The 23,714-nt window shown below is 39.7% G+C and overlaps 2 protein-coding genes across 2 annotated transcripts; one reads left to right on the forward strand and one right to left on the reverse strand.

The window, feature by feature from the left end:
• Window positions 1-743: 743 nt before the first annotated feature.
• Window positions 744-13,029, forward strand: LOC135113636 (hypoxanthine-guanine phosphoribosyltransferase-like). Its single transcript, XM_064029044.1, has 6 exons — window positions 744-898; window positions 6,901-7,007; window positions 7,380-7,566; window positions 8,418-8,631; window positions 9,446-9,522; window positions 9,800-13,029. Exons 1-6 carry the CDS (start codon window positions 878-880, stop codon window positions 9,860-9,862), a joined length of 669 nt encoding a protein of 222 aa, XP_063885114.1. The 5' UTR covers window positions 744-877; the 3' UTR covers window positions 9,863-13,029.
• LOC135113633 (DNA topoisomerase 3-beta-1-like) lies at window positions 10,769-22,570 on the reverse strand. The gene is made up of 16 exons (XM_064029028.1): window positions 22,233-22,570; window positions 20,828-20,970; window positions 20,414-20,611; window positions 19,944-20,111; window positions 19,433-19,561; window positions 18,912-19,030; window positions 18,247-18,447; window positions 17,349-17,553; window positions 17,019-17,123; window positions 16,059-16,136; window positions 15,316-15,525; window positions 14,656-14,873; window positions 14,265-14,489; window positions 13,681-13,836; window positions 13,334-13,439; window positions 10,769-10,978 (listed from the first exon to the last, which is right to left on the reverse strand). Exons 1-16 carry the CDS (start codon window positions 22,321-22,323, stop codon window positions 10,769-10,771), a joined length of 2,562 nt encoding a protein of 853 aa, XP_063885098.1. The 5' UTR covers window positions 22,324-22,570.
• Between the last annotated feature and the right edge of the window lie 1,144 nt (window positions 22,571-23,714).

Below are 23,714 nucleotides of genomic sequence, written 5' to 3' on the forward strand. Positions count from 1 at the left end.
ACAAATAACTGAATAAATGACAACAATTTGTGTGGTATGAGATCCTGTGGGAAAGAACAGTCAGGAACTTCAGACACCAATGTCTCTATGTTGTCCCGGTGAACTTTGTATATGCAGCACATGTTCTTGGGTACTTAGTATGGATAAGACAGACATTGAAGAGATGCTGCTGAATCATAAAGAAGGGCTGGGTATAGATTAGGGTGGGATGTTAATTTATGTGGTAAGGATTAATTTGATGTGAAGAGACAAGATAAAATGTTTGAAAATCTAGGATTATTTTGAAGCATTTTGGGGTTGTATTGTTATTTTTTTTTCTTTTGATGTACGAGGGGATCAGGCCAAGGACAACAAAAAAAAAATCACTAAGGTGCCAGTTCCTAAGGAGTAATGTCCAGAGAAAAAAAAATGTGGAAATTATTTAAATTTTCAAAGGGGTTTCCATGATTCTAATGATAGCTTAACAAGTATTCTGCATTATCGATGGGGAAAGAACACCTATCTGATGTCTATAGGTCGAGATTTAGAAAGAGTCATAATATCAAAGTCTACCATTGCAAGCACCCGCTTTCTTCTTCATTCAAGACACTGAAAAAATAATAGCAGCACATTTTAAACAACAATTATTGCAAATAAACAAGCATAAAAATTAATAGTATTATTTTTCACATGTAAATTATGGAAGCCACCTAAATTCTGAGAGATAAAATTAAAATATAGACGACGTGGGACCTCACCTTGGTCAATCCGGGCCACCTATGCATTATTCCTTCTCTCAGAAACGCTCAAGCGAGGGAAAGAAGCATAGCTGTTATCATCACATAGCATTCTTGTAACCCAACGTGCGTATCTTACCGTGACGTGACGTGACGCCGAGATGAGCAAGGACTGCATCAAAGTAAGACCCATGAAATTGTACATAAAAGTCATCATATTTTATATTAAGATAATTGCTTTTAACCTTCAGTGTAGTACAATACCTTGACTGGAATTCCTGTACCATTTATTAGGTGATAAAAGGATTCGGTCGCACGGTTTATCGTAATCATAAACCGGATGCACGGGGACAGGCTGGGTTCTAGAAAGGGAGATAGAAAAAAAAAAAGCTAAAAAACACACACGTAAGAAAGGAAATAGAGACCTAGAAAGATAAAGGGATGTCGTTGAAAGGCAACAACACAATCTAATTCTAATCTATCTGGGTTGTGTTTGGCGTGCCACCTTTCACCAGGGCCTCTGTTGGTGTGGCAGTGATAGGTCAGGCCACCTACCCCGCTCACCCAGTGTGTGGCGGTGCATGTCCTTTGTAAACCTTCAGTGCATTGTAGAGTGTGCTTCAAGACAGAAAAGACGGAGATTTTTATTTATCTATTTAATAATTTATTTATTTATTTTAAAGTGAGTTGGATACAAATTAAAAGTGGTTTGAAGGTTATTGATTACATTAAAGGTTAGGGAATAGCTGAAAAGAAAAGATGAGAGAATAATAATAATAATAATAACAATAATAATAATAATAATAATAATTATTATTATTATTATTATTATTATTAAGAAAATAAGACAAAAGAGAGAATAGGGAACTGAGTTTGCACTTTGGTTACATAAATACTGAAGTGAGTTTAATACAAAAATGTTCAAAAAGTTATTGATTAAAAGAGAACAAAATGTCAAACAGTAAAAGGCTTATAACTGTTAATCACGGGAGGAAGCTTAAACTAATGTGGACGATAAAAAAAAAAAAACTATATATAAAGAAAAAAAGCAGCATTGTTACAGTAATAAGACGGTGTTCATATTCGGTTATCTTTTCTATGAAGGTTAATGTGTGTAGGAATTAACTAATGGGATTTTGTTCAATTATGGGCATTTAAAAGTAGCGATTAGGTTGCTACATTAAGTTTACTATGAAGAGTTGTTCGTGTATTTGCCCTCTAGGACGAACGTGACTGTGTGATGGTTTTATATCATTATTATCTGTGGTGGTGTTTACTTCTTTATCTCGTCTTTTTATGGTATTATCCTTCTACTGTGTGTGTGTGTGTGTGTGTGTGTGTGTGTGTGTGTGTGTGAAGTGATTGCGTTTTAGATTGATTCAAGCTTATATTTTTTTTTTCTTGTGTGTGTGTGTGTGTGTGTGTGAAGTGATTGCGTTTTAGATTGATTCAAGCTTATATTTTTTTTTCTTGTGTGTGTGTGTGTGTGTGTGTGTGTGTGTGTGTGTGTGTGTGTGTGTGTTAATATCTTATCCAATCACGTTTTGCAGCATAGATTCTATCGATTTTTTTTCTCTATCACGGGTGTGTGTGTGTGTGTGTGTGTGTGTCCTCCACTAGCTCCCATGCAGTGTTCAGCCGCTCTACACGTGGTCACTAAATTACGTAACACCATTTAAGTTCGCTGTTTACTCATCCCTCCATCACCATCCTTGACCACCAGTCTCTATAGGTAGAATTTCTGGCTTCCGCTCCTCTTTCTAGTCTCCATCTAGCCAAATTTCACCGCTTGACAACACCGCTTATTAACCATTTCATCTCCCTTTACGTTGTCGAGTTGGTTCCATGTAACAGTTTTCACCTCTGACTTAATTGCAGCCTTTTTTTTTTTTTTTTTAGTTCATATTACCTGCAAATCCACCGTAATTCTCATCATAATGACAAATAAACCGTGTGATCCTCGTATTTGTGTGTAACTAGAACTCACTGGGAGGTTTGAGTGTACAAGGATTAACGGACCTTGCCTTGAGGCTGTCTGCAAATTGTTATAGTGATTGTTATGTGCTTATTAGCGATGCAGTTGGAGAGAGAGAGAGAGAGAGAGAGAGAGAGAGAGAGAGAGAGAGAGAGAGAGAGAGAGAGAGAGAGAGAGAGAGAGAATTAACCCATTACTCATGATCACCCCCCCCCCCCTCACCGTCTGTGTTCTACTAGCAGTCTAGTAATGACTGGTATGGCTTTGTGGGGGGTGAGGAAGAAGGGTGGACGTCGGGAAGATGGGAGGGAGAGGGCAAGGTTGAAGGTCAGTAGATGGCCAAGGGACTGGCGGGACAAAAAATGTCTGAAGGTCGTCTGCTTATAGTGAGCGCGGAATGACTAACTTGAGTGGGGAGAGCTGGTAACCCTTGCGTGGAATTTTTTATTACTCTCATAAGGACTAAAAATTGTTTATCTTGAGTACTTTTTCCAATACTTTCGGCAATATAATATCTTCTTATGCATCACTAGAATCTTGCTGACACTCATGAAAGCCTAAATAACTTACACTAAAGCCTGTTATGAGTGAAGGCGCCCATACGATTAATTAAGGCTACGTTCCCCTGATTGCAATAATTAATCTCACATTTTTCTTATCTTTCAAGGCTGTTTGTACTCGCGAACACATGCAGGATAATGATGCTGCGTATGTGCCAGTAGAGACCATTATGTGTTGCGTCTTGCGTATCAGATTTACTGTCTGCTGGACCAGTGTTGCCAAATGTGATAGAGAAAATACTCTAGCTTGGTAACAAAGTCTGCAACAAATCTGCGTAATGTTATAAAACCTAAGCATTTACCCTCAAAATATTGCCATTTAGTTTTATAACGTAGTTTAAATTTTGAAATTCCTATCCACAAAACATGCAAATTGCGTAAATCAAGTGCAGTTATTTATTTTTTCTCAAAAACACTTACGTTAGATCTCAAGAGAAAATTGTACGATTTTCATCCTCTTTCTTGACACGCCCATTGATGAACTTGATGCTGAGCCGTCTGAATCGATCTGTTGTGTTTGCTGCCTCAGTGTCTGCTTGCTGAACTCACTCCTCACTGCTGAAACTGCATTGACTGGCCTTGTATTCCATCTATTCCTTAGAGCACACTGATGGTTAATGCATGTAGTTCAAAACAAGGATGGACATCAAATGCGTCTCAGATTATACTTTACCTCAATCCAAAATTTACCAATTGCTGTGGTGGTATTGCGTCACCGATTGTTCTGCATCCTACACTATTGGTTCCCTCACAACACTAAGACGTACTTATATTCTTCAACTCCAAAAGTCCAAGTTTATTATAACAGAGACGGGTCATTCAAGCAATGCAGCGAGCGATTTTCACGAAGATAATACTTGTCCTCTTGTGGAAGCTTTAGGTGGTTCTATGTAGCTTTATACTCTAGGGCAGCATCACACCACCAGAGAACTCCTTTTTGTAGCCTTCTGAGGAATAATCAGCTGTTAAAAATTATGCATGTTCAACCACTGCCATTGACAGCGATCTTTCACACACACTTGTGGCTTGCTTTGGAGTAGCACTAATGTGATTATCTAATATGCTTCACTGAGTGAACGTGTCTTCGCAGATCACATACTTTCGCATTATCTCGCATGTACAGTACTCCCAGAAGACTAGTCATATCTAGCTCCACAGATGTAAGCCAACCTTTCATGTGTGGTAGTCTTCCATCTCTAATTGCACGTTTGTTGGCAAGTCGGATTCGTTACCGAGATACTGGCACTTCTACACAAGGTGAAGTCTGAAGGAATACTAGGCGCCGTCTTCGGGCCTTCTGTCCGGTGGGGAGTCGATTAAGTCGAGGAGTCGGATACTTTTGGTACGAGTCAGAGTCGGTAAAATATTCGCGACCTTGATCCCTCTGCAGCATAACGTTTCTTGGGTGCACTGGTAGACCAGTTGCGCCCTTTCGTGGGAAATTCTCACATGTATGTGGGATAAGTAATGATCTTTCATGAGTACCCTTTTTTTTTTTTTTCGTCTACTATTCCATGGTGTTTCATATGAATTAATGTTGTTTATTAAAACAAATTATTCGAATGTGTCATATATATATATATATATATATATATATATATATATATATATATATATATATATATATATATATATATATATATATATATATATATATATATACGAGTATGTGTGTGTGTGTGTGTGTGTGTGTTAGAACACACACACACACACACACACACACATATATATATATATATATATATATATATATATATATATATATATATATATATATATATATATATATATATATATATGAAACAAACGGATTCGCAACCTTGAATTTTCGTAGAATCGGTAGTTGGACCCGGAGTTTGATTTTAAAATCCGATTCCACACTTCTAGCGTCTGAAAAGTGACAGACAGATTGGGTAAAGTTGCTAGCTCGTGTTATCCGCGACAGTGTCCGGTAAACACATTGAAAATACACAAGATATTCCGTTATCCATTTGAAAATTAAATCCGCTAGATTTGACGGATTTTCTGTCAATTTGGCAACACTGAGAAGACAGTGCGGATGTTGGACACACGGGTATCATGAAAGAGTACTGTGCTTGTGTTGTCCCCTGACCGTCTCTCTCTCTCTCTCTCTCTCTCTCTCTCTCTCTCTCTCTCTCTCTCTCTCTCTCTCTCTCATACAGAATGACAGAAAATGATAGAACGTACATACATAATATAACAAACTGAAACGATGAGGAAAAGTGAAATATTCGAATAAATTGCTACACACACACACACACACACACACACACACACACACATTATTACTGAATGACCCTCAATCCAGAGTGCTACAAGGACATCTTATCAAAAAAGCAGCTTCGTTACAAGTCTGCTGTATGTAGTCTGCTGTTATGTTCTTTTTATTTTCCTTTGTGTTTCCGGAAGAACACGTGTTAGAAGACATTGATAAGATACTGAAAATATACAAAGAAACCATGAGACCTGACAAACAGATTACGTGACTCGTAAGTTTGCTGAGCCTCCCTGAACATTGACAGTAATGATGGAGGAATTCCTAATGTCACGCAATCCCAGCTTTTGTGATAGGCGACGCAACTCTCAAAAATCGAATGACAGCTAATATCAACATGCTCAACAGGAAGTTATTTAGATTTTCTGGGGTATTTCATGGTTCTGGTGATGGTCTTTACGAGATTTCTGCATCACCAGTGAGAGAGAGAGAGAGAGAAAAAAGTTTTATCTCAGTATGTTTTCGGCGGCTATAGACTACGCTCTCACATCAAACGACTGCTATCTCAACATGATCTCGTAGAAGTTATTTGGATTTTCAGGGGTAATTCATGATTCTACTGATGATTTTTGCGAGAATTATCCATTATTAATAAGAAAACACCACTCTTACTGACCTCTACATGCTCTAGTGCAGGGGTTCCCAACTTTTTTGTTCCTCTGTACCCCTTGGACATTTTTACAGGTTACCGTGTACCCACAGATAAATAAGTAATAATAAAAAAATATATATAATTGTAATATTTTGATATTATTGTGTTATGAAATTTCTATGTGTAGATTGCATGGGAATCTTAAAGGTGACAACATCAATAGAGTAAACTCAAGTAATTTACAATATATCTTAATCCATCACATATATATCTTTCTTATAATGATCCATAATGATCATTACGTCCCTTGCCTGATCCTTTCAGGGACATTACAGATTGCGGCCACGGTTAGTTCCATAATAGTGAAAACCAAATGGTATTCACCCTATTCTTGATATAATTTAGATAAAATTTTTGCTTACTAAAATGAGGAAATTGTAAAAAAAACATGACATTGTGCAATCTGACTGCAGAGTACAACACCATGTATTGTACAGTAGTGGTTATTCTCTGAGCCCCAATGTACCCCCTGGAAAGTGTGAATGTACCAATGGGGGTACATGTACCCCAGGTTGGGAATCCCTGCTCTAGTGGGAGTTACGAGGTTTTCAGGTTTATTTAATTCTTCAGTTTAAGGAGGGCTCTGCAACATCAATGAGAAAAACACCACTTACTCATTTCTGTGGCCTCTGAAAAATAGTCCTAATGTAAGAAGACTTTAAAATACAGGTCAGTGTTTGAAAGCAGTCTGTTCATTGCAGATTGCGGATGATTACACTGGCTATGCTCTGTCCAACTTCTGTGTCCCTCGCCACTATGAGGAGGACCTGGAGAATGTGCTCATTCCCTGGGGGCTGATTCAGGACAGGTGAGATAGAGAGAGAGAGAGAGAGAGAGAGAGAGAGAGAGAGAGAGAGAGAGAGAGAGAGAGAGAGAGAGAGAGAGAGAGAGAGAGAGAGAGAGCTTATCATTCTTTTGTTAACAAGTGAAAGAAGGAGAGAGAGAGAGAGAGAGCTTATCATTCTTTTGTTAACAAGTGAAAGAAGGAGAGAGAGAGAGAGAGAGAGAGAGAGAGAGAGAGAGAGAGAGAGAGAGAGAGAGAGAGAGAGAGAGAGAGAGAGAGAGCTTATCATTCTTTTGTTAACAGATGAAAGAAGGAGAGAGAGAGAGAGAGAGAGAGAGAGAGAGAGAGAGAGATTTATGCATTCTTTTTCATTACCTCATTTCCTTGCCCCCACAGAACAGAACGCCTTGCCAGGGACATCTTCCAGGACATCCGAGATGAGCCCCTGACAGCCCTTTGTGTTCTGAAGGGAGGCTACCGCTTCTACACAGACCTTCTGGACAAGCTCACCACTCTCAATCGCTTCCATGCCTCTGTTTCAGTGCAGCTCCATGTTGACTTCATCCGCCTCAAGAGCTATGAGGTAAAACTTGAATGTGTAGGAAGGGATAATGGTGAATACTTTGTGGTGTGTTATCAGTGCTATGTGTTTTTTTCTACTTCTATAGATTAGACTTGATACTGTGGGCAATGATGACTTTAACTTGCCTGAATGGTGAAACATTATCAACACATTAGGTTTACCTTTACTGATTATTACTACTATTTTTTGTTGTCTTATTGGTGCATTTCTTTCACTCCTATAGTTTAGAGTGTTTGATGATAATATGAGTAGTGGTCTTTACTGGCCTCATTTGCTATGGATGGTGAAAAATTGTCAGCACATTATGTTAACCTTTACTGATTATTACTACTATATTTTGGTGTGTTATCAGTGTGTTTCCTCCAGTACTGTACTATAGTTTGATAGCTGATTTGATTGCTATGAATGGTGAAAGATTGTCAACACACTATGTTTACCTATTCTGATCATTACTTTTATTATTTTTTATCTAAAGGAGACTAGCTGAGGGCACTAGCTAAGGAAGGAAAAGGAGGAAAAGCTCACTTAGTTGCTGTATCCAAAATGAGAAGAATTATATAATGGAGGCAAACTTAGTTATGGAGATGTCTTGACACTACCTCTTCCTCCTCCTACCACCACCACCACCACCATCACCACCTCCTCCTCCTCCTCCTCCTCCTACTACTACTAATACTGCCACCATCACCACAACTATATCTTCTCTCTCTGCTGTCCCACTCCCTCTCTCTCTCTTTCTCAATCTATAGGTAGTAGTACATTTAGAGGCAGTACCAGTTGTTTGTCTCAAGTAACACAACTACACCCATACATTCACATTCTCACCCAAGCCCTTTCCTCCTCCCTCCCAGAATGATGACTCCACAGGGGACATTCGAGTCATTGGGGGTGACAATCTGAGCAACCTTCGGGGCCACAATGTGCTGGTGGTGGAGGACATCATTGACACAGGCCGCACCATGAGTCGCCTCCTGGCCATCCTGCAGAAATATGAGCCCAAGTCTGTCAAGGTTGCTTCTCTCCTTGTGAAGAGACGTCCTGATTCAACTGGATACAGGCCGGATTGTGAGTGTCTTTTGTGGTATGAGGAAGCTGTCAGGGTGTGTGTGTGTATATGAAGGTGAAGATGTATGAATGATGAGTGTGCTATTGCTGATTCGTAACCATGGAGAATGGTTAGAAACACAAACAAAACAAAATTGAAACTGAGACAAACACAACAATGAGGATATAAGGGCATACTGTAAGAAGGGCAATGTGGACAGTATGTATAAAGATTAAATAGGGTTTAACTGGAGTAAAGGTATGAGGATTCTGTGATGGATGTGTGTGTGTGTGTGTGTGTGTGTGTGTGTGTGTGTGTGTGTGTGTGTGTGTGTGTGTGGAGGGTATATAAGGTCCTATAAAAAGTGTGGTGTAAGAATGAAGGGGTGAGGCAGGTTACAGGAAGGGCAATGTGGACAGTATGTATAGCTAGAAAGAATGGAGAGGGTTTGACTGAGTGAAGGTGTGAGGATGCTGTGAAGGATGTGTGTGTATGTATGTGTGTGGAGGTTATATGAGGTCGTAGGTTAAGTGTGAAGGTGCAAGAGTGATGTGAGGATATAGGCAAAGATGAGTATGGAGAGTAGGTATGTCTTTAATGACTAAATAGGGTTTGACTGGACTATGTGTAAACTGAGTGTTTTGTATGAATGAATTTATCACATACAGAGACTGACATGTGTAGGCTTATTTTTTGTCTGCTTCCCTTATGTTCAAATAGCATTTCTTTATTCTTAGCTTGATGTTATAAATTGGTCTATAAAACTCAGTGGCATAGTTTGTAGTGGTTGAACACAGCATCTGCATTGGATTTTAAGTAATATATTATTCCCAGACTGTGGCTTTGAGGTGCCAGACAAGTTTGTGGTGGGCTACGCTCTGGACTACAATGAATACTTCAGGGATCTAAATGTGAGTATGCTGTGTTGGATTTACTATTATACCTGCCTTTATTCATTTGCATCTTTTTGCCTGACTGAAATTCCATTATCTGCTTTATCTGGATTTCTTATTTCATCTGACACCTTTAATTCTCATTTAAAGCTGCTTCTTATGTAGATATTGGTAGTCATGTACATAAAAAGTAGAAGTGAAAACTTGCCTAACTTGTGGACACAGCTTGCCTAAGAAGAGTTGCATGCAGGGATGAGACAGTGCACAAACTACTATAGCTTTTCTCTGTTTTCAGCATATTTGCGTGATCAATGATACTGGTAAAGCAAAGTATAAAATCCAACAAAACTCCCACTAGTCTCCAGCTACTCAAGAGATTTGTTGCCTTCAAGCTTCCACCTTCCTTCCAAGCAAGACACAACCTTCACATTCAAGGCAAAGGAAGCTGCCTTGGTTATATGGTTCAGTGTACACACTCAAGGAACTAATCTTGGTACTGCTAAGGTACCACAAACCTGTATGTATGCTTGTATAGATACCATAGGGACCTTTCTAAGTAAATGCCTTTGTCAGGTGGGAAGTTCCTATCCAGTGGAGTACCATGAGAAAAGATTTAGTAGTGTTCATGGTTACCTAACATTATCTTGTGACTTCATCTTTTGCTTCTCCTCTCATGCCTCTGTAATGGAGAGACACCAATAACCTCTTAGCCTCCATGCAGTTGCAGTGTGTCCTATGTGTAAGTAAAACTAGACCAGTAAATTATTATACAAGATCTTGTTGAACTGGCAGGATAATTGAGATCACATTTACTCTGATTTTGGCATGTTTAGTCTTACTTCAGGGTTGTGTATGCTGTTTCTACTGGGAGGTAAGAAGTTAACTTTATGGCAGTTTTTTTTTTTTTTTTTTAATCTTTACCATTAACAATTTAAAAAAGAGAGAGAGAGAGAAGCATCAGTGATGAGACATATCAGTTTATGCAGGTCTAGTGCTGGATCTTTTCTCATGATAATCTCCTCTGGTCAGGTGCAGCCATCAGGAAGAAATGCAAGAAAATATGCACATTCCATAAATAGATATTTTCTAATATGTAATTAAAGTCTCTAGTTTTTATTTTATAATCAGCTAAAAATATATGATGAGTTGTAAAGATAATTATCTTGTATAGATAATTTTATTTAGGGTCTCAAAATGAAGGCTCCAGTAGAAATAATTCATCTTGGACACAATGAAGGAAATAGTCATGGCATTACCACAAAGACTATCTCCTGCCCCGCCCCCCTCCTCGTCCCCGGCTGCCCCGCCCCCCACCCCTCGTCCCTCTGCCCCCTCGCCCTCGCCCTCTGCCCCGTCCCCGGCCCCGCCCTGCCTCCTGGGATGCACGGTGCTTCTCCACCAGTGGCAGGAGGGTGGTGCTGCAGAAGATGCATCCTGTGGCTGTCAGCTGCCCATCCTTCAGTTTGCTCTTACCCTGAGGAGGAAGGGTGAGACAAATTAGTGTGGTTATGAGGCTCCTTTCCTATCATGTCCTTGAGCTGCAAAGCTGAAACTGTCACCAGGTGGATGGAAGTGTCCTGAGCCACTACATTAAGCTGCTTGAGTCCAGGGTTAGAAAAACATTTTTTCTCCCCACCCAACCCAGTGTTTTTTTTGGAGGGTTTTATTGTTTCTTTTTAGGGTATTTTATTTATTTTTTTGTTTATTCCTCATATTTATATGTATGTCACTTTAAATAAGCAATTAAAGAGTAATCTAGAGTGAAACAAAAGGTTTTAAGTGTTATCTGAAGGATAGACAGTTGTTTAGTTCATATTGATACAGGTTGGTCCAGTTGGACAAAGCTTGTGTTAAATTGTGCTGTACAGGACTTGACTACTTTTACATTTTTTTATGTATATGTAAAGACGGCTTCCTGCTTAATGAAGCAGCTTTCCTACCCTTATTTTTAACTAAAGCCACATGTAAACTTTGAGGGATTTTAATAGGTAAATATCATAGGCCAGAAGTTGTGGTGTCAATTAAGCCACACATTTGTCAACCCACTCCATGTTTGCCTCCCCATCTCCACTTCCTTCTTGTTTCTACATTTCTCATACTCCCCTCCTTATCTCCCCCATCTAAGCCCTGTGTTTGTGTGTGACAAATGTGTGTGACAAGTGTGATTAAGCTATTAAGATATCAGCTGGACTTGTAACACACTCAAACACAGGATATTATCTATTTTCTTTTCTGGAAGTTTAAGCAACCATGTGGTATGCCCAAGTGTGTGTGTGTGTGTGTGTGTGTCTCTCTCTCTCTCTCTCTCTCTATGCATGTACGTATATAAGTAAAAAGGAGAGGTATGAGGAGCATGGTGGATGGGAAGAGGAAATGGAATGGGGATGTGGTGGTGGGGGGAGGGGGAAGAAGGCAGGCCCAAGATTCATGTCAAAGATAGCTCTAGCCTCTAGCCAATAACAGCAGCTAAAAAAGACAGGTGTTGCTTTTGTTAGAAATATAGGTAGGAAAGCTGCTTCATCAATTATGGAGCTGTCTGTACATATATAGACCTTATTTATCAATATGTTATAAAACTGAATTTTTACATGTGAAAAAAAAAGTAAGCTTTTTTTTGGGGGGGGTGGAGGGGGAAGGGGGGGTCAATGTCAACCCTGCTTGAATCTAAACAAAATGAATCTGATGTGGTGTGATTTGTAAGACGACTGTGTGTGCCATATTGGCAAGCGAGAACTGCATCCCTAGTTTACAGATAATTTTGTAAAAAAAAGTATTTTATTATTGATGCATTAGATGTAGACTAAATTTTTATACTATCCTTGTAAAACATGCATTATACATAGAATATAGAAAAGACCAGTGAAGTGAGATAAAAAAAAAAAATAAAAAATCATAGCTTGTAAGAAGTGTGGAATCCTGCAGGGAACACAAAATAGCAGTTACTATGTAAGATGAGCCCACAATAGGTCTGTAGGATAAGCCACTGTCACCTAAGAGATGCATCACTGCTTATCAGCCATTTATGTGAAATAATGTTATGTACCTGAGAAGCGTCACTTGAATTTCAAAACAGTGAGATTTTGTGTAGCATATATTGAATGTAGCAGAACACAGAAGACCTATTTGTTATAGTAGGAATGCAACTAGGAATTTAATGCGCCATGAAAATCATATGCAAGTCTCTCTCTCTCTCTCTCTCTCTCTCTCTCTCTCTCTCTCTCTCTCTCTCTCTCTCTCTCTCTCTCTCTCTCTCTCTCTCTCTCTTATTGCACTCCCACAATATGTTAAACCACAGCTGCTCACCACAGTCCCTCTTTCTCTGATCATCAAAGAACAAAACTACTACTAAATCTAAAGTGCAACATTATTTGTCATTGATATGCAAATCTCAATGATTTCACCCTTGTTTCTCTTGTCAAAGCATACTGTAACTGTCCCAAACAATGTGCTTTCCTCCCATAATAAATGTTTATTTTCTGAAAAATTCCACTCTAAAGGGATATAAACATTTTGTAAGCCACTAAATGAATTTTCTCTAATTTCCTTATTGAATATCATACTTCCACTTCACCCACACTTTTCTTATTAGTCACTAACAAGATGTGCACAAGCATCACCTGATAAATGCTTTGAATGTGACTTGTTGCATGTCAAGAGCTATTTGCCAGCGTGGTACTTGTTCCTCCAGTGTTCTCTTACACTTATGACAAGAGGAAGGAACCCATAAATTGTTTGGGCATTTCTCTTAAAAGGAACTCCATGTGCATCTGGCTTCCTGGGAAGTACATCTTTATAAACCTTAAGTATCAAAACAAAATGTTAATCTCACCTCCTTATATTCTACGGTGACTGTCTGGGAGCCACAGACCTCACAGGTGTCTTCAAGAACCTGGACCTTGTTGGCCTTGTCAAAGAGGTTGATTATAACATCACACCTGTTTAAAAGACATTTTCAGATCAATTTTATCATCACTATATTTACTACAAACCTGTAAAATTACAAGTGAAAAAACTTGGTGTTCCCCCTTGAGATTTATGCTTTATGGTTTTTATAGGACAATAAACTGATGCAATTAATACAAAGAGATTAACACAAGATAGTACATCTTAGTATAAGACTTTAAAATAAATCAGTCAGGAGCACACTTAGTGAATCCCTGGGAGCCTCCAGCATACCTGTTGCAAGCCAGCTTCCACTTGGGGCCTGAGGACGGGTCCAACACCAGGATGCCTGGCCCACACTCCATGCACTGGGACATGCCCACATTATCCCGGCCGTACTGACACGTGGGGTGGGAGCACAGGTTGCACCCACCACCCTTGGACATGTCTCTGTATGAAACATGATGGGTTACCACTTGTGATTTCAGGATACAAACAAAAATGTGGCTTTTACTTGCCACAACTGATGAGTGACACCTCTGCAATAACTGATTATTGTATAAGGTCCTGTTTCCTGCCCTGTTGAAGCCAATCATCAGCAGCATTTTTTAAAGTTTTTAGCTTTTCTAGCTTTTTTGTTTTTATTTGTTATAATGTATTAGGACCCTGTTCTTGCAGAAAATCTCTTTAATTAGCCTTTTATTATAATCTCAAAGTAGATAAAAACAATACATAAAATTGTGGTCACAATTTTTTTACAAAAAAGATAACAATAACTGAGTAGGTTTCCTTACAGTAATTTTATCTCTAGAACACCAGCAAGTGAGAGAAACATCAAACCAGAGCACTATATCCCAGTGCCAAGGAACAATACTCACGGGAAAGGTGGATTATTGTAACAGTATGGGCAGAATGTGAAGCTCTTGCCCTTCGCTCCAGCAGACCAAGTCAGCAGCTGGAAGTCATCCAGTGGACACCTGTTCTCCTGGAACTCCCGAATCACTCCATTTTGGGGCACGGCAAAGGTCTCATCGCAGGTCACACAGTGGAGCCGCACAGGCTTGGTCTCCACCAGCTTGATGTAGCGCCGGCACTTGCCACACCTGGGACAGGGACGTGTGTTAGTACTCTAGGCTGACTGGGTGGTAGGTAATACAGCATAAGTAGCAACACAAGACAGCACACTGGTTTTCAACACTTCCGATTACAAATAAGTGCAACAATGAGGCCACATCCACAGAGTGTAAGGGAAAATGGAGATATTGTCACCTTGACAGTGGTCGTCCTGTGGCTGACAATGGGGAGAAGGTGACCTCAAACAGTTCATCCATGCCTTGAATGTTCTTGACAAAGTACTGAAACTTGAGCTGAAAAATCTCAATAGTGTGCTGCAATACAGAGTTAAAGTCTGCCTTCCCAAGAGCAATGAGGTTGAGTTGCTCCTCCACAGCACTCCTCATGGTGGGCAACACCAGATCGGGATCAATCTGGGATCAAAGACACCAAGTCGGTCACTCGCAGTGAAGGATGAAAGGTAACATTATAGGGGTTGATATATGTCTGAGGCATAATATTCATCCAAACTTCTACATGAATAGTTTCTTCACACATGCATTACCCATTACACTACCACTCAGACACATGCGGGGTACATTTTGTTGCTTAAATTCTATGAGTCAATTAAATAAATACAACAGACTATCTTTATACTGGTCTGAGATCTGGCAGAAAGGACAGTAGCCAAGACAAGACATGACACTGCATTTCAACGTAGAAATAAGTATACTGTACACAAAACTCTAAACAAGACAGTGCATCCCCTCCCTGCATGTATATATCCTAATATGCCACAACCACCCATCATCACCTGTTCCTTGCTTACATTAACCCACATTCCCCATCAGTCTGCCACCCTCTACCGGCACTCACCTTCTGATAGCCATGCACCAGAACAATGCCAAGGTTGGTGGGCACCAGCCTGCGCCCTGCTGACACCTGCACATAATTCCTCTGTGAAATGTTGTTGATGTGTACAGGGATGGATGCGTCGGTGCCAATGCCATGCTTCTCCATCAGGCTGATCAACTCTGCCTCTGTTAAATAGTCTGGTGGGGATGTCTGTCGTTCTGTCAGCTTGGCCTGTAAGAGACCACTTAGTTTTTATAATTTTCTACACCTAAATAATCTTAAATGTTGACTGTCTTTGATTCTCAATTCTCCAGGCCTATGTAATCTTTTTAACCACTATAAAAGTCCCACAAGTGTGTGTGTATGTGTGTGTGTGTGTGTGTGTGTGTGTGTGTGTGTGTGGGTGTGTGTGTGTGTGGTGCTTTGTCTAGGCCACTGTGTGAGATTGCCAGCCAGGTATATAGGTAGATAGAAAAATAGAAGACCATTACCTTAACTTTTCAATATTCCAAGCTCAAACAGTTATCTCTTTTAATAACAATAATTCTTTTAGTTTCACTATTTTCCAGGCTTAAGTAATATTTCTAATAGTTATTCCAGGTCTGAGTAATTTTTACAATAAGTATAAAAGACCATTATTTTACTTTCCCAATATTCCAGGCATAAATAAATAATTTTTTTAGAGGTAATAAAATATACTATGATGACTTCTCCATTTGCCAATACAAGATATTTCTGACAGCTGCAGGGGGGAAGAACCTCACCTCAAGTATAGGGAGTTCCTCTCCGCCCTTCAAGTCAGGAAGCTTCTCGTCATCCTGCAGTGCCAGCCAGTCCATCACCTGAAACACAACACTTGGTTAGTGGAGGCAAGTTCAGAGGATACTGGAGCCACTTGGCCTCAGATCTCATCTACACAAAGCAAGTGAGAGGAAAGGCAAATAATACAACAAACAAGAGAAGTGAGCTGGTTAACAAGACGAAAAATGAGAGATAGATGGATGAGAGAGAACAATGAGAAAGAAGGTGTGCAATAAAACAAACAAGAGAGCCAAGAGAGAGATAAATTAGAGAATGCAGAAAGAAAATAAGCAATAAAATAAACAAAAGACCCAACTGATAGATTAGGGAGAACAGTGAGAAAGAGAATATGCAATAAAACAAACAAGCGAGCTAAGAAATATAGATTAGAGAGAACAAGGAGAAAGAAGGTAAGCAATAAAAGAAACAAGACAGCCAAGACAGATAAATTAGTGAGAGCAGTGAGAAAGAGAATATGCAATAAGACAAACAAGAGAACAAGGAGAGAGAGAGAGAGAGAGAGAGAGAGAGAGAGAGAGAGAGAGAGAGAGAGAGAGAGAGAGAGAGAGAGAGAGAGAGAGAGAGAGAGAGAGAGAGAGAGAGAGAGAGAGAGAGAGAGATTAATTAGAGAAAAGTACCAGCTAACATAATCTCAATAATTCATCAGTGTTCACAAAACTAGACAAACAAGAGAACAATGTGAGAGACACATCAATAAGAGGGTAAAGAATCAGCGAGCATAATCTTATCATCAATAGTGTCTACAAACTAAAACAAAAAAAAAGAGAGCAAAGAGAAAGACAGATCCTTAAGAGATTAAAGTATCTGCTAACACTGTCTCAATAGCTTATCAGTATCCACAAAACTAGCCAATCATTTTCTGAACACAAAGAACTGCAGTACAGACACTGAGCAGGGCATACCTTGGTGAAGCCAGGATCTATAAGCTGCTTGCCGGTGACACTGAAGTTTTCTGAGCCAATGGACAGGCTAATTGTGGTGCTAAGGTACGTACAGTCAGGCATCAGCTGCAAAGATTAACTGATTACAAAAACACCTAGTCTGCCTGAGAATGAAAGAGCAGTGTTAATTTTTGGCTTAAAATCATAGCTCCTTTTCACAATTCAACATTATTTTATTTTGTATGTATATAATATTTAAATAAAAAGAGAGCGGAAGTATTAATGGATATACACAAAGGTATTCAACATTATATCCTACAGAACTCCACACCCCAGCTCCCTTCCACTCACAGTGCCAATGAAGTGTTTGGTGATGTACTCATACAGGCGCCAGGAGTCGTGATCAAACTGTCCCCGGTTAGCACAGCGCATGGGGGTGATGGGGGGATGGTCTCCTGCATCATGTCCTTTCTTTGGCTTCTGGATGCCGTCTCGTAAGATTTCCCGCACTGTGCTACCCCAGTCACTGTGGCCTTCCTGGATCCTCAGCGCTCCCCTGACAAAAGCAGAGATGGGTCAGGGAATGGCTGTCAGGAACTGTGAGATGGCTGTCTCCTAACATCAATTGACTGTCAGGAACTGTGAGATGGCTGTCTCCTAACATCAACTGGCTGTCAGGAACTGTGAGATGGCTGTCTCTTAACATCAATTGACTGTCAGGAACTGTGAGATGGCTGTCTCTTAACATCAACAGGCTGTCAGGAACTGTGAGATGGCTGTCTCCTAACATCAATGGGCTGTCAGGAACTTTGAGATGGCTGTCTCTTAACATCAATCAGCTGTCAGGAACTGTGAGATGGGTGTCTCTTAACGTTAATTAAGTTCTTGGGATCAAAGGTAAGAATACTGAAGTGGATGGGTAGTGAATACTGCAATATTAGGCACTGAAGATTCAACAAATGAATATGGATACACTATGGCCAAGGATTACTCATGTAAGTAATAAAAAAAAAAAAAAAAAAAAAAAAAAAAAAAAAAAAAAAAGTGTTCAACCCATCCTCAATCTTAACTTGATGCAATCCCTCACACTCACCAAGAAAAAAACCTTCTTGCAACTTCCATTCAAAATCAAAGTTCATAGACACACCAAACAGTGACACACACAAAAGTTTTATTTCACCCTTATAATCCAAAAGACACCTCTCTACACACACTCCTAATTCCTTGCAACCTACCTACACCCACTCACTTGAGGTCAAAGTTCTCTGGGTAATGTGTAGTCTCTGTTCGAGGATAGGAGATATAACCCTGGGTGTACAGTCGCTCAGCCAGGGTCATGGCGTGGTGAGGTCCCATGCCAAGTCCTGATGAAGCTATCCTCATTAACTCCACAGTGTTGAGAGCTGCTGGACGAGGCTTGGTCTTCTCCTTCATCTCCACCTTTATCACCCTGCCAGCAAGTATCAATATTGGAGTATGTGAGGCAAGGGTGATTAATCTAGTGTCATTACTGAAACACAAATGATAAATCTAGTGTCATTACTGATGCATGAATGATAAATCTAGTGTCATTACTGAAGCACATGTGGCAAAAATAAGAAAAATTAATAAATGATTGGCTGGAAAGAAGTTCATGGCTTGTTATGATAATGTAAAAAAAAAAAAAAAAAAGAGAGAGAGAATACGAGTAAAAAAAATGGGAATTTAAAGAAAACAAATGAGGGAAAGAACTGAAAACTGAAAGGATGAAGAATTAAAGGGAAGGAATTGAGGGAAAGATTTACTAAGTGAATGAATGACTAAAAACATTCACAGCTCCAGAGAGGTATGTGTAAAGGAATGGAGAGATGGGAGGAATTGTAGAAGAATGACCACACAATCAATAATGTAATAAGAAGAAAGGCATTTACTTACTTGGCACGCTTGTTTTCTTTGACAACATTAAGGAACACATTGGCCACGTCTTTGTCAAAGCTGCGCACTCTCTCCCACTCCAGGGCGAGCTGTCTGTCCTCAGTCACTGCCACCTTCACCTAAAACAAGTAAATGATGCATTCATAGCAGCATGATCTAAGGCATTACCTTGCTGGATAATACTGTTCGTTAAAATATTTACAACACCCTCAATAGAAGTGACCTCCATCTTACACGAGTTACATTCATGAAAACCACTTACAAAGTACAAAATTTTAAAGTCTGGATTAAATGTATTCTTAATTTTTTCATTTAATCCATTTTCAGCATTCAGAATTAAATTTTTACTGAGATTTCAAATTGTTAATGTGAATTCTGCATCTCTAAATCAACAAAAAAGACAAAAATCACTTCATTTACGATACAAAATTCAAACACTACATGTTGTATTGTAGTTCACATATACTGAATTACAGAATGAAAGTGCACACATCACAACTCACTAGTGCTGATGGACTTACCTGCAGCACCCAGTAAGTCTCGGGCTTGAAGGACTGAATGAAGTCATGGCGCTCCACACAGAAACCCAGCGTTGGGGTTTGGCATGGCCCAAAGGAGATCAGTGAGGAGTCAAGATTGCCATACTTCCCCTGAGGCAAGGAGGAAGCCATTAACTTAAGATGACAGAGTAAAGAGCAGGCATACAAACTCTCCTGGTTATGCTGCTAATGCCATGCCAGGCTAATTATGTAATGTCTAAATGTTTAATGTTTATCCATCTACTGCTAACTATTGAAGACCTCTCTTGTGTAGGTCACTTGGGCATGTTTCCATGTTCTTATTGCTCATATTTCTTGCATTACTCTTTTCATGCTACTTCTAATATCACAGTTTGCTTTTCAAATGACCAAATTATCCAAAATATTTTCTTATTTCACCTCAGTTATCTAATTTTCTTTTTTGTATAAATTTTCCAAAATTAATACAATCCAGTACTCCTTTGATGGATCTCTTAAAACATACATCACGCACCTGGAAGAATTTTGTCTGGAAGCGTGTGAAGGCACAGCCAATACGGAGGTCAAGCTCCTGGCGAGCATCTACTGAGCGTGACTCATTCTCGTTGGGCTCCACCAGGCTGTTCATGGCTGCCTTGATGTCACGGTCCGTGATGGCGGAGAACTTGGCTCGGAAGATGATCTGCCAGAAGAAAGGGAGGACTGTACACAGTAGTTCATTTATGTAGGTTTTGATTGTCTGCTGTGGGTTAACACAGACTAAAAAAAGTTCCTATTAAAAGTATTAAAATCCATCATAGAGTAAAAGTAGGAATAAGTTATCTTTCATTTATTTATACTGAAAAATATTTAGCAAAACTATTATAATTAGACTATTCCTCAGGGCCTTAGGAGTAACATTAGTCAAATAAATTTAACTATATTCCATTATATCAGAAATCAGAAGTTGGATTTTACAAAATTGAAGTTCCTTATAAACCATACCTGTTCTCCACCTGGTGTTCTGTTCATTGAGTGCATCACACAGGATATGACCTCAAAGCAAATGTTCTCTCCCTCCTTGTCACAATCAAGCCACAACACCAGGTAGTCTGAGCCACGAGCCTCTTTCCCTAGAAACTCTGGCATTCTTAGCTTGGCAGTTGCTTCCTTCTTCTCTGTGGGACACCGGAACAACTCGGCCTGAACACACACACACACACACAAAGGAATTAGGGACTACCATGTGTAAGTGTGCTGAGTTCACACAAGCTTTCCTTCTTGTGTGCCCTTTAGAATGTCTCCATCATTTTACATCTATTGAAATTGTGCTCTTTGTCACATGCTTCCTCTTTGTGACACCATCAACTGTCACACACATACACACACCCACACCCACACCCATACCCAGACACTCACCGGGTCAACCCTATCCCAGTTGTTGTACTTTCCTGGGAAATCAAGGGACATGACGTGGCCACACACAGAAGTCATCTTGAACCGCACACTCTGCTCCCGGAAGACACCGGTCCACTCATGCACGCTACATGCTCCATTGAACCCTGTGGGCAAGTAAGAAATTAACATCACACTTAGTTATCTGAACATTAGCAACAACTCACCATTACTCTTTCCTTATGAGTGGGGCCATGTGTACTTTGGGGCCGAGGGATCCTCAGGCGCACAGGTTCGAATCCTGGCCACTGTCTGAGGCTAGGAAGGGCATCCACTCAGGGTAATGGTTCCCAAATGCCAAATCCAAAATCCTTCATAAGAAAGCACCATCCCAGTCCTGATAGACTAGGAAAACCAGACATAAACTGCAACCCCATGGGGAAAAAAAAACTCTCTTAATGAGTACTTAGATATAAGTGTAGACTCATTTTGCTTTTGTCAAATTACAACACCCTTTCAGATTGGGACAGATTGTCACTGCCAGTGTATTCCTTACACCTTGTAAAAGAAAGTGGAATAAGGAGACTAGGAAACTCCATGCTGTATTTTTTCTTCCATAATATCAGGTGTAACATCTTATCTGGGTTACCTTACTTTAACAGGAATATCTGCCAGATACTTACATTAATCATTACTTTAGTCCTGCTAAGCCAAATATATACACATTATTCATGTATTATTTAGCAGAGCCATATCCTCCCACTATTCAATCTTTACCTCCTTAATTATACAGTCCTCCTGCATTTTATTATCATGATGAGGGTCTTACTCCTGCAACAATCACTACTGTCTTCCATTCAAAACATATTCGAATCTTAAAAAACACAACAACCAAGGATGACAGATGACTGAGAACAAAACTATATACATCTTAATGGTTGAACTGGGTCGGCGATCTTTTAATTAACCAGAAAATCTCAGCATCAATTCATTCAAAACACCAAGACCTAAGAGAGGGAAGGATACTGAAATTTGGGATGCGGCTTACCAAAAAAACTGACCTCGGTAGGGTGACACACGGGCACAAGTCACAGCCAGGCCTTGACATGCACACTGTACACCAGGGACACCATTACTTCATACTTACGCCGTTCGTTTTGCTCACGATCATTAACCCTTTCACTACTACCTGCTATATCCTTCCACTTTGAGGCATTTCCTATTGTTTTACAGCCACGATTTAACATTTCACTGGCTACACACTGGGGAATTTACTCTTTTTATCTCTTTCCCTTCTTACAGTGTCTTAAAGGTACTATTAATTATGTGAATTGTTGCACATCGTAGTGAAAAAGTGACGAAGCCCACGACCCCAAGCAGAGTAATTCGCATCAACACCAGCATCACTCCAGGCCGGCTTGGTACTCACCCTTCCTGGAGGAGCATTTCTTGCCGCTCAGAATCTCAGCTAAACTCTGTGCCAAGGAAGGCTTCTCCGCCACCATGAACACGGACTTCATGGTGCTCTGCAGGGTTCCTGACGCTGCTTAGGCAAATATTTAGTGGTACTTGACGTGTCCTCACGCCTCCATCCTTCCCCCTCAACTTGAAGTTGAAGGTAAAGAAGAGGTCCGCTTTTTGATTGGCGCTCCCTCATTTTCTTATCCAGGGAAAGAAATCAAACATAGATATTATTGCTTGAGAAGAAAAATATTGAGAGGGCTAGACAAATACTAACTGAAACTGGGAGAAAAGAGAAGAGGAAAGAACAACAATTTAAGAGAAAAGCGCCGTTGAATAGGGAGTATCCATAAATGCTTGCTCTCTCACCTCGGCTATTTTCAAAAGTAACACACTCACAGAAATGATTAGCCGGGTTTTCAAGAGTGTTCCTTCTGTTAATAATATAGAAATATTCTTGTAAAAAAAAAATGTCATTCATCACGAAAAGAAGAAAAAATAAATAAACAAATAAAATAAAAATAAATAAATAAATAAAAATCCACATAACTTAAATCAACAATATCTTCCTCCTTAAACAATGATCTCTCCAATATTTATTTATTTATTTTTTTTTGCATATGGAGGAAAAAGAGAGATCGATCAAAATAAAGACCTTCCTGCTTTAAAGTCAAGTGGAGGGGGGAAAGATTTGCCTCCAATCTACCCATCTTTCCACTCATCCATTCATCCATCCATCCATTCATTTATTCATCTATTCATCATCCATCTATTCAGTCATTCATTCAGTCATTCATTCATCCATCCACTCATCTATCCGTCCATCCAACTATACATCCATTCATCTATTTATCCAATCATCCATCCACCCATCTACTCATCCATTCATCCATTCATCCATCCATCCATTTATCCTTCCATTCATCCATCCATCCACTCGTCCATTCATTTTTTTATCCATCTACCTATTCACTCATCCATCTATCAATGAATATGGTTTCCAAATTGTCTCGAAACAGTTTGCAAATGGTATGGAAACATTTTCGAAAGTCTCTCTCTCTCTCTCTCTCTCTCTCTCTCTCTCTCTCTCTCTCTCTCTCTCTCTCTCTCTCTCTTGTTTCTGTATATTAACTTTATAAAGGAATACTATAGGGTTTAGGGAAATCTGTGTGTGTGTGTGTGTGTGTGTGTGTGTGTGTGTGTGTGTGTGTGTGTGTCTACAACTAAGAGAGTAACACAACACTTCTAAAGAAGAATGCAGTGCACTGACAGGTACTAGTAAAAACGATCTCTCTCTCTCTCTCTCTCTCTCTCTCTCTCTCTCTCTCTCTCTCTCTCTCTCTCTCTCTCTCTCTCTCTCTCTCTCTCTCAACAATAGACTCGCTCACTCGCTGAGTACATTCACTATAGTCAACCACAAAATATGCGGTCAAGATTCACTCACTCACTC

Source organism: Scylla paramamosain, chromosome 26 (assembly GCF_035594125.1).
Source record: "Scylla paramamosain isolate STU-SP2022 chromosome 26, ASM3559412v1, whole genome shotgun sequence".
Classification (NCBI taxonomy): Eukaryota; Metazoa; Arthropoda; class Malacostraca; order Decapoda; family Portunidae; genus Scylla; species Scylla paramamosain.

What these genes read in the sequence shown, in the direction of transcription:
- LOC135113633 (XM_064029028.1), bottom strand. Translation starts at nt 22,323, where the DNA reads ATGAAGTCCGTGTTCATGGTGGCGGAGAAGCCTTCCTTGGCACAGAGT. An exon ending in GAAATGCTCCTCCAGGAAGG is followed by an intron (nt 20,971 to 22,232) that starts GTGAGTACCAAG and finishes ACTTGCCCACAG; the next exon opens with GGTTCAATGGAGCATGTAGC. An exon ending in GAACACCAGGTGGAGAACAG is followed by an intron (nt 20,112 to 20,413) that starts GTATGGTTTATA and finishes TTCTTCTGGCAG; the next exon opens with ATCATCTTCCGAGCCAAGTT.
- LOC135113636 (XM_064029044.1), top strand. Translation starts at nt 878, where the DNA reads ATGAGCAAGGACTGCATCAAA. An exon ending in TCCGCCTCAAGAGCTATGAG is followed by an intron (nt 7,567 to 8,417) that starts GTAAAACTTGAA and finishes CCTCCCTCCCAG; the next exon opens with AATGATGACTCCACAGGGGA. An exon ending in AATACTTCAGGGATCTAAAT is followed by an intron (nt 9,523 to 9,799) that starts GTGAGTATGCTG and finishes CTCTGTTTTCAG; the next exon opens with CATATTTGCGTGATCAATGA.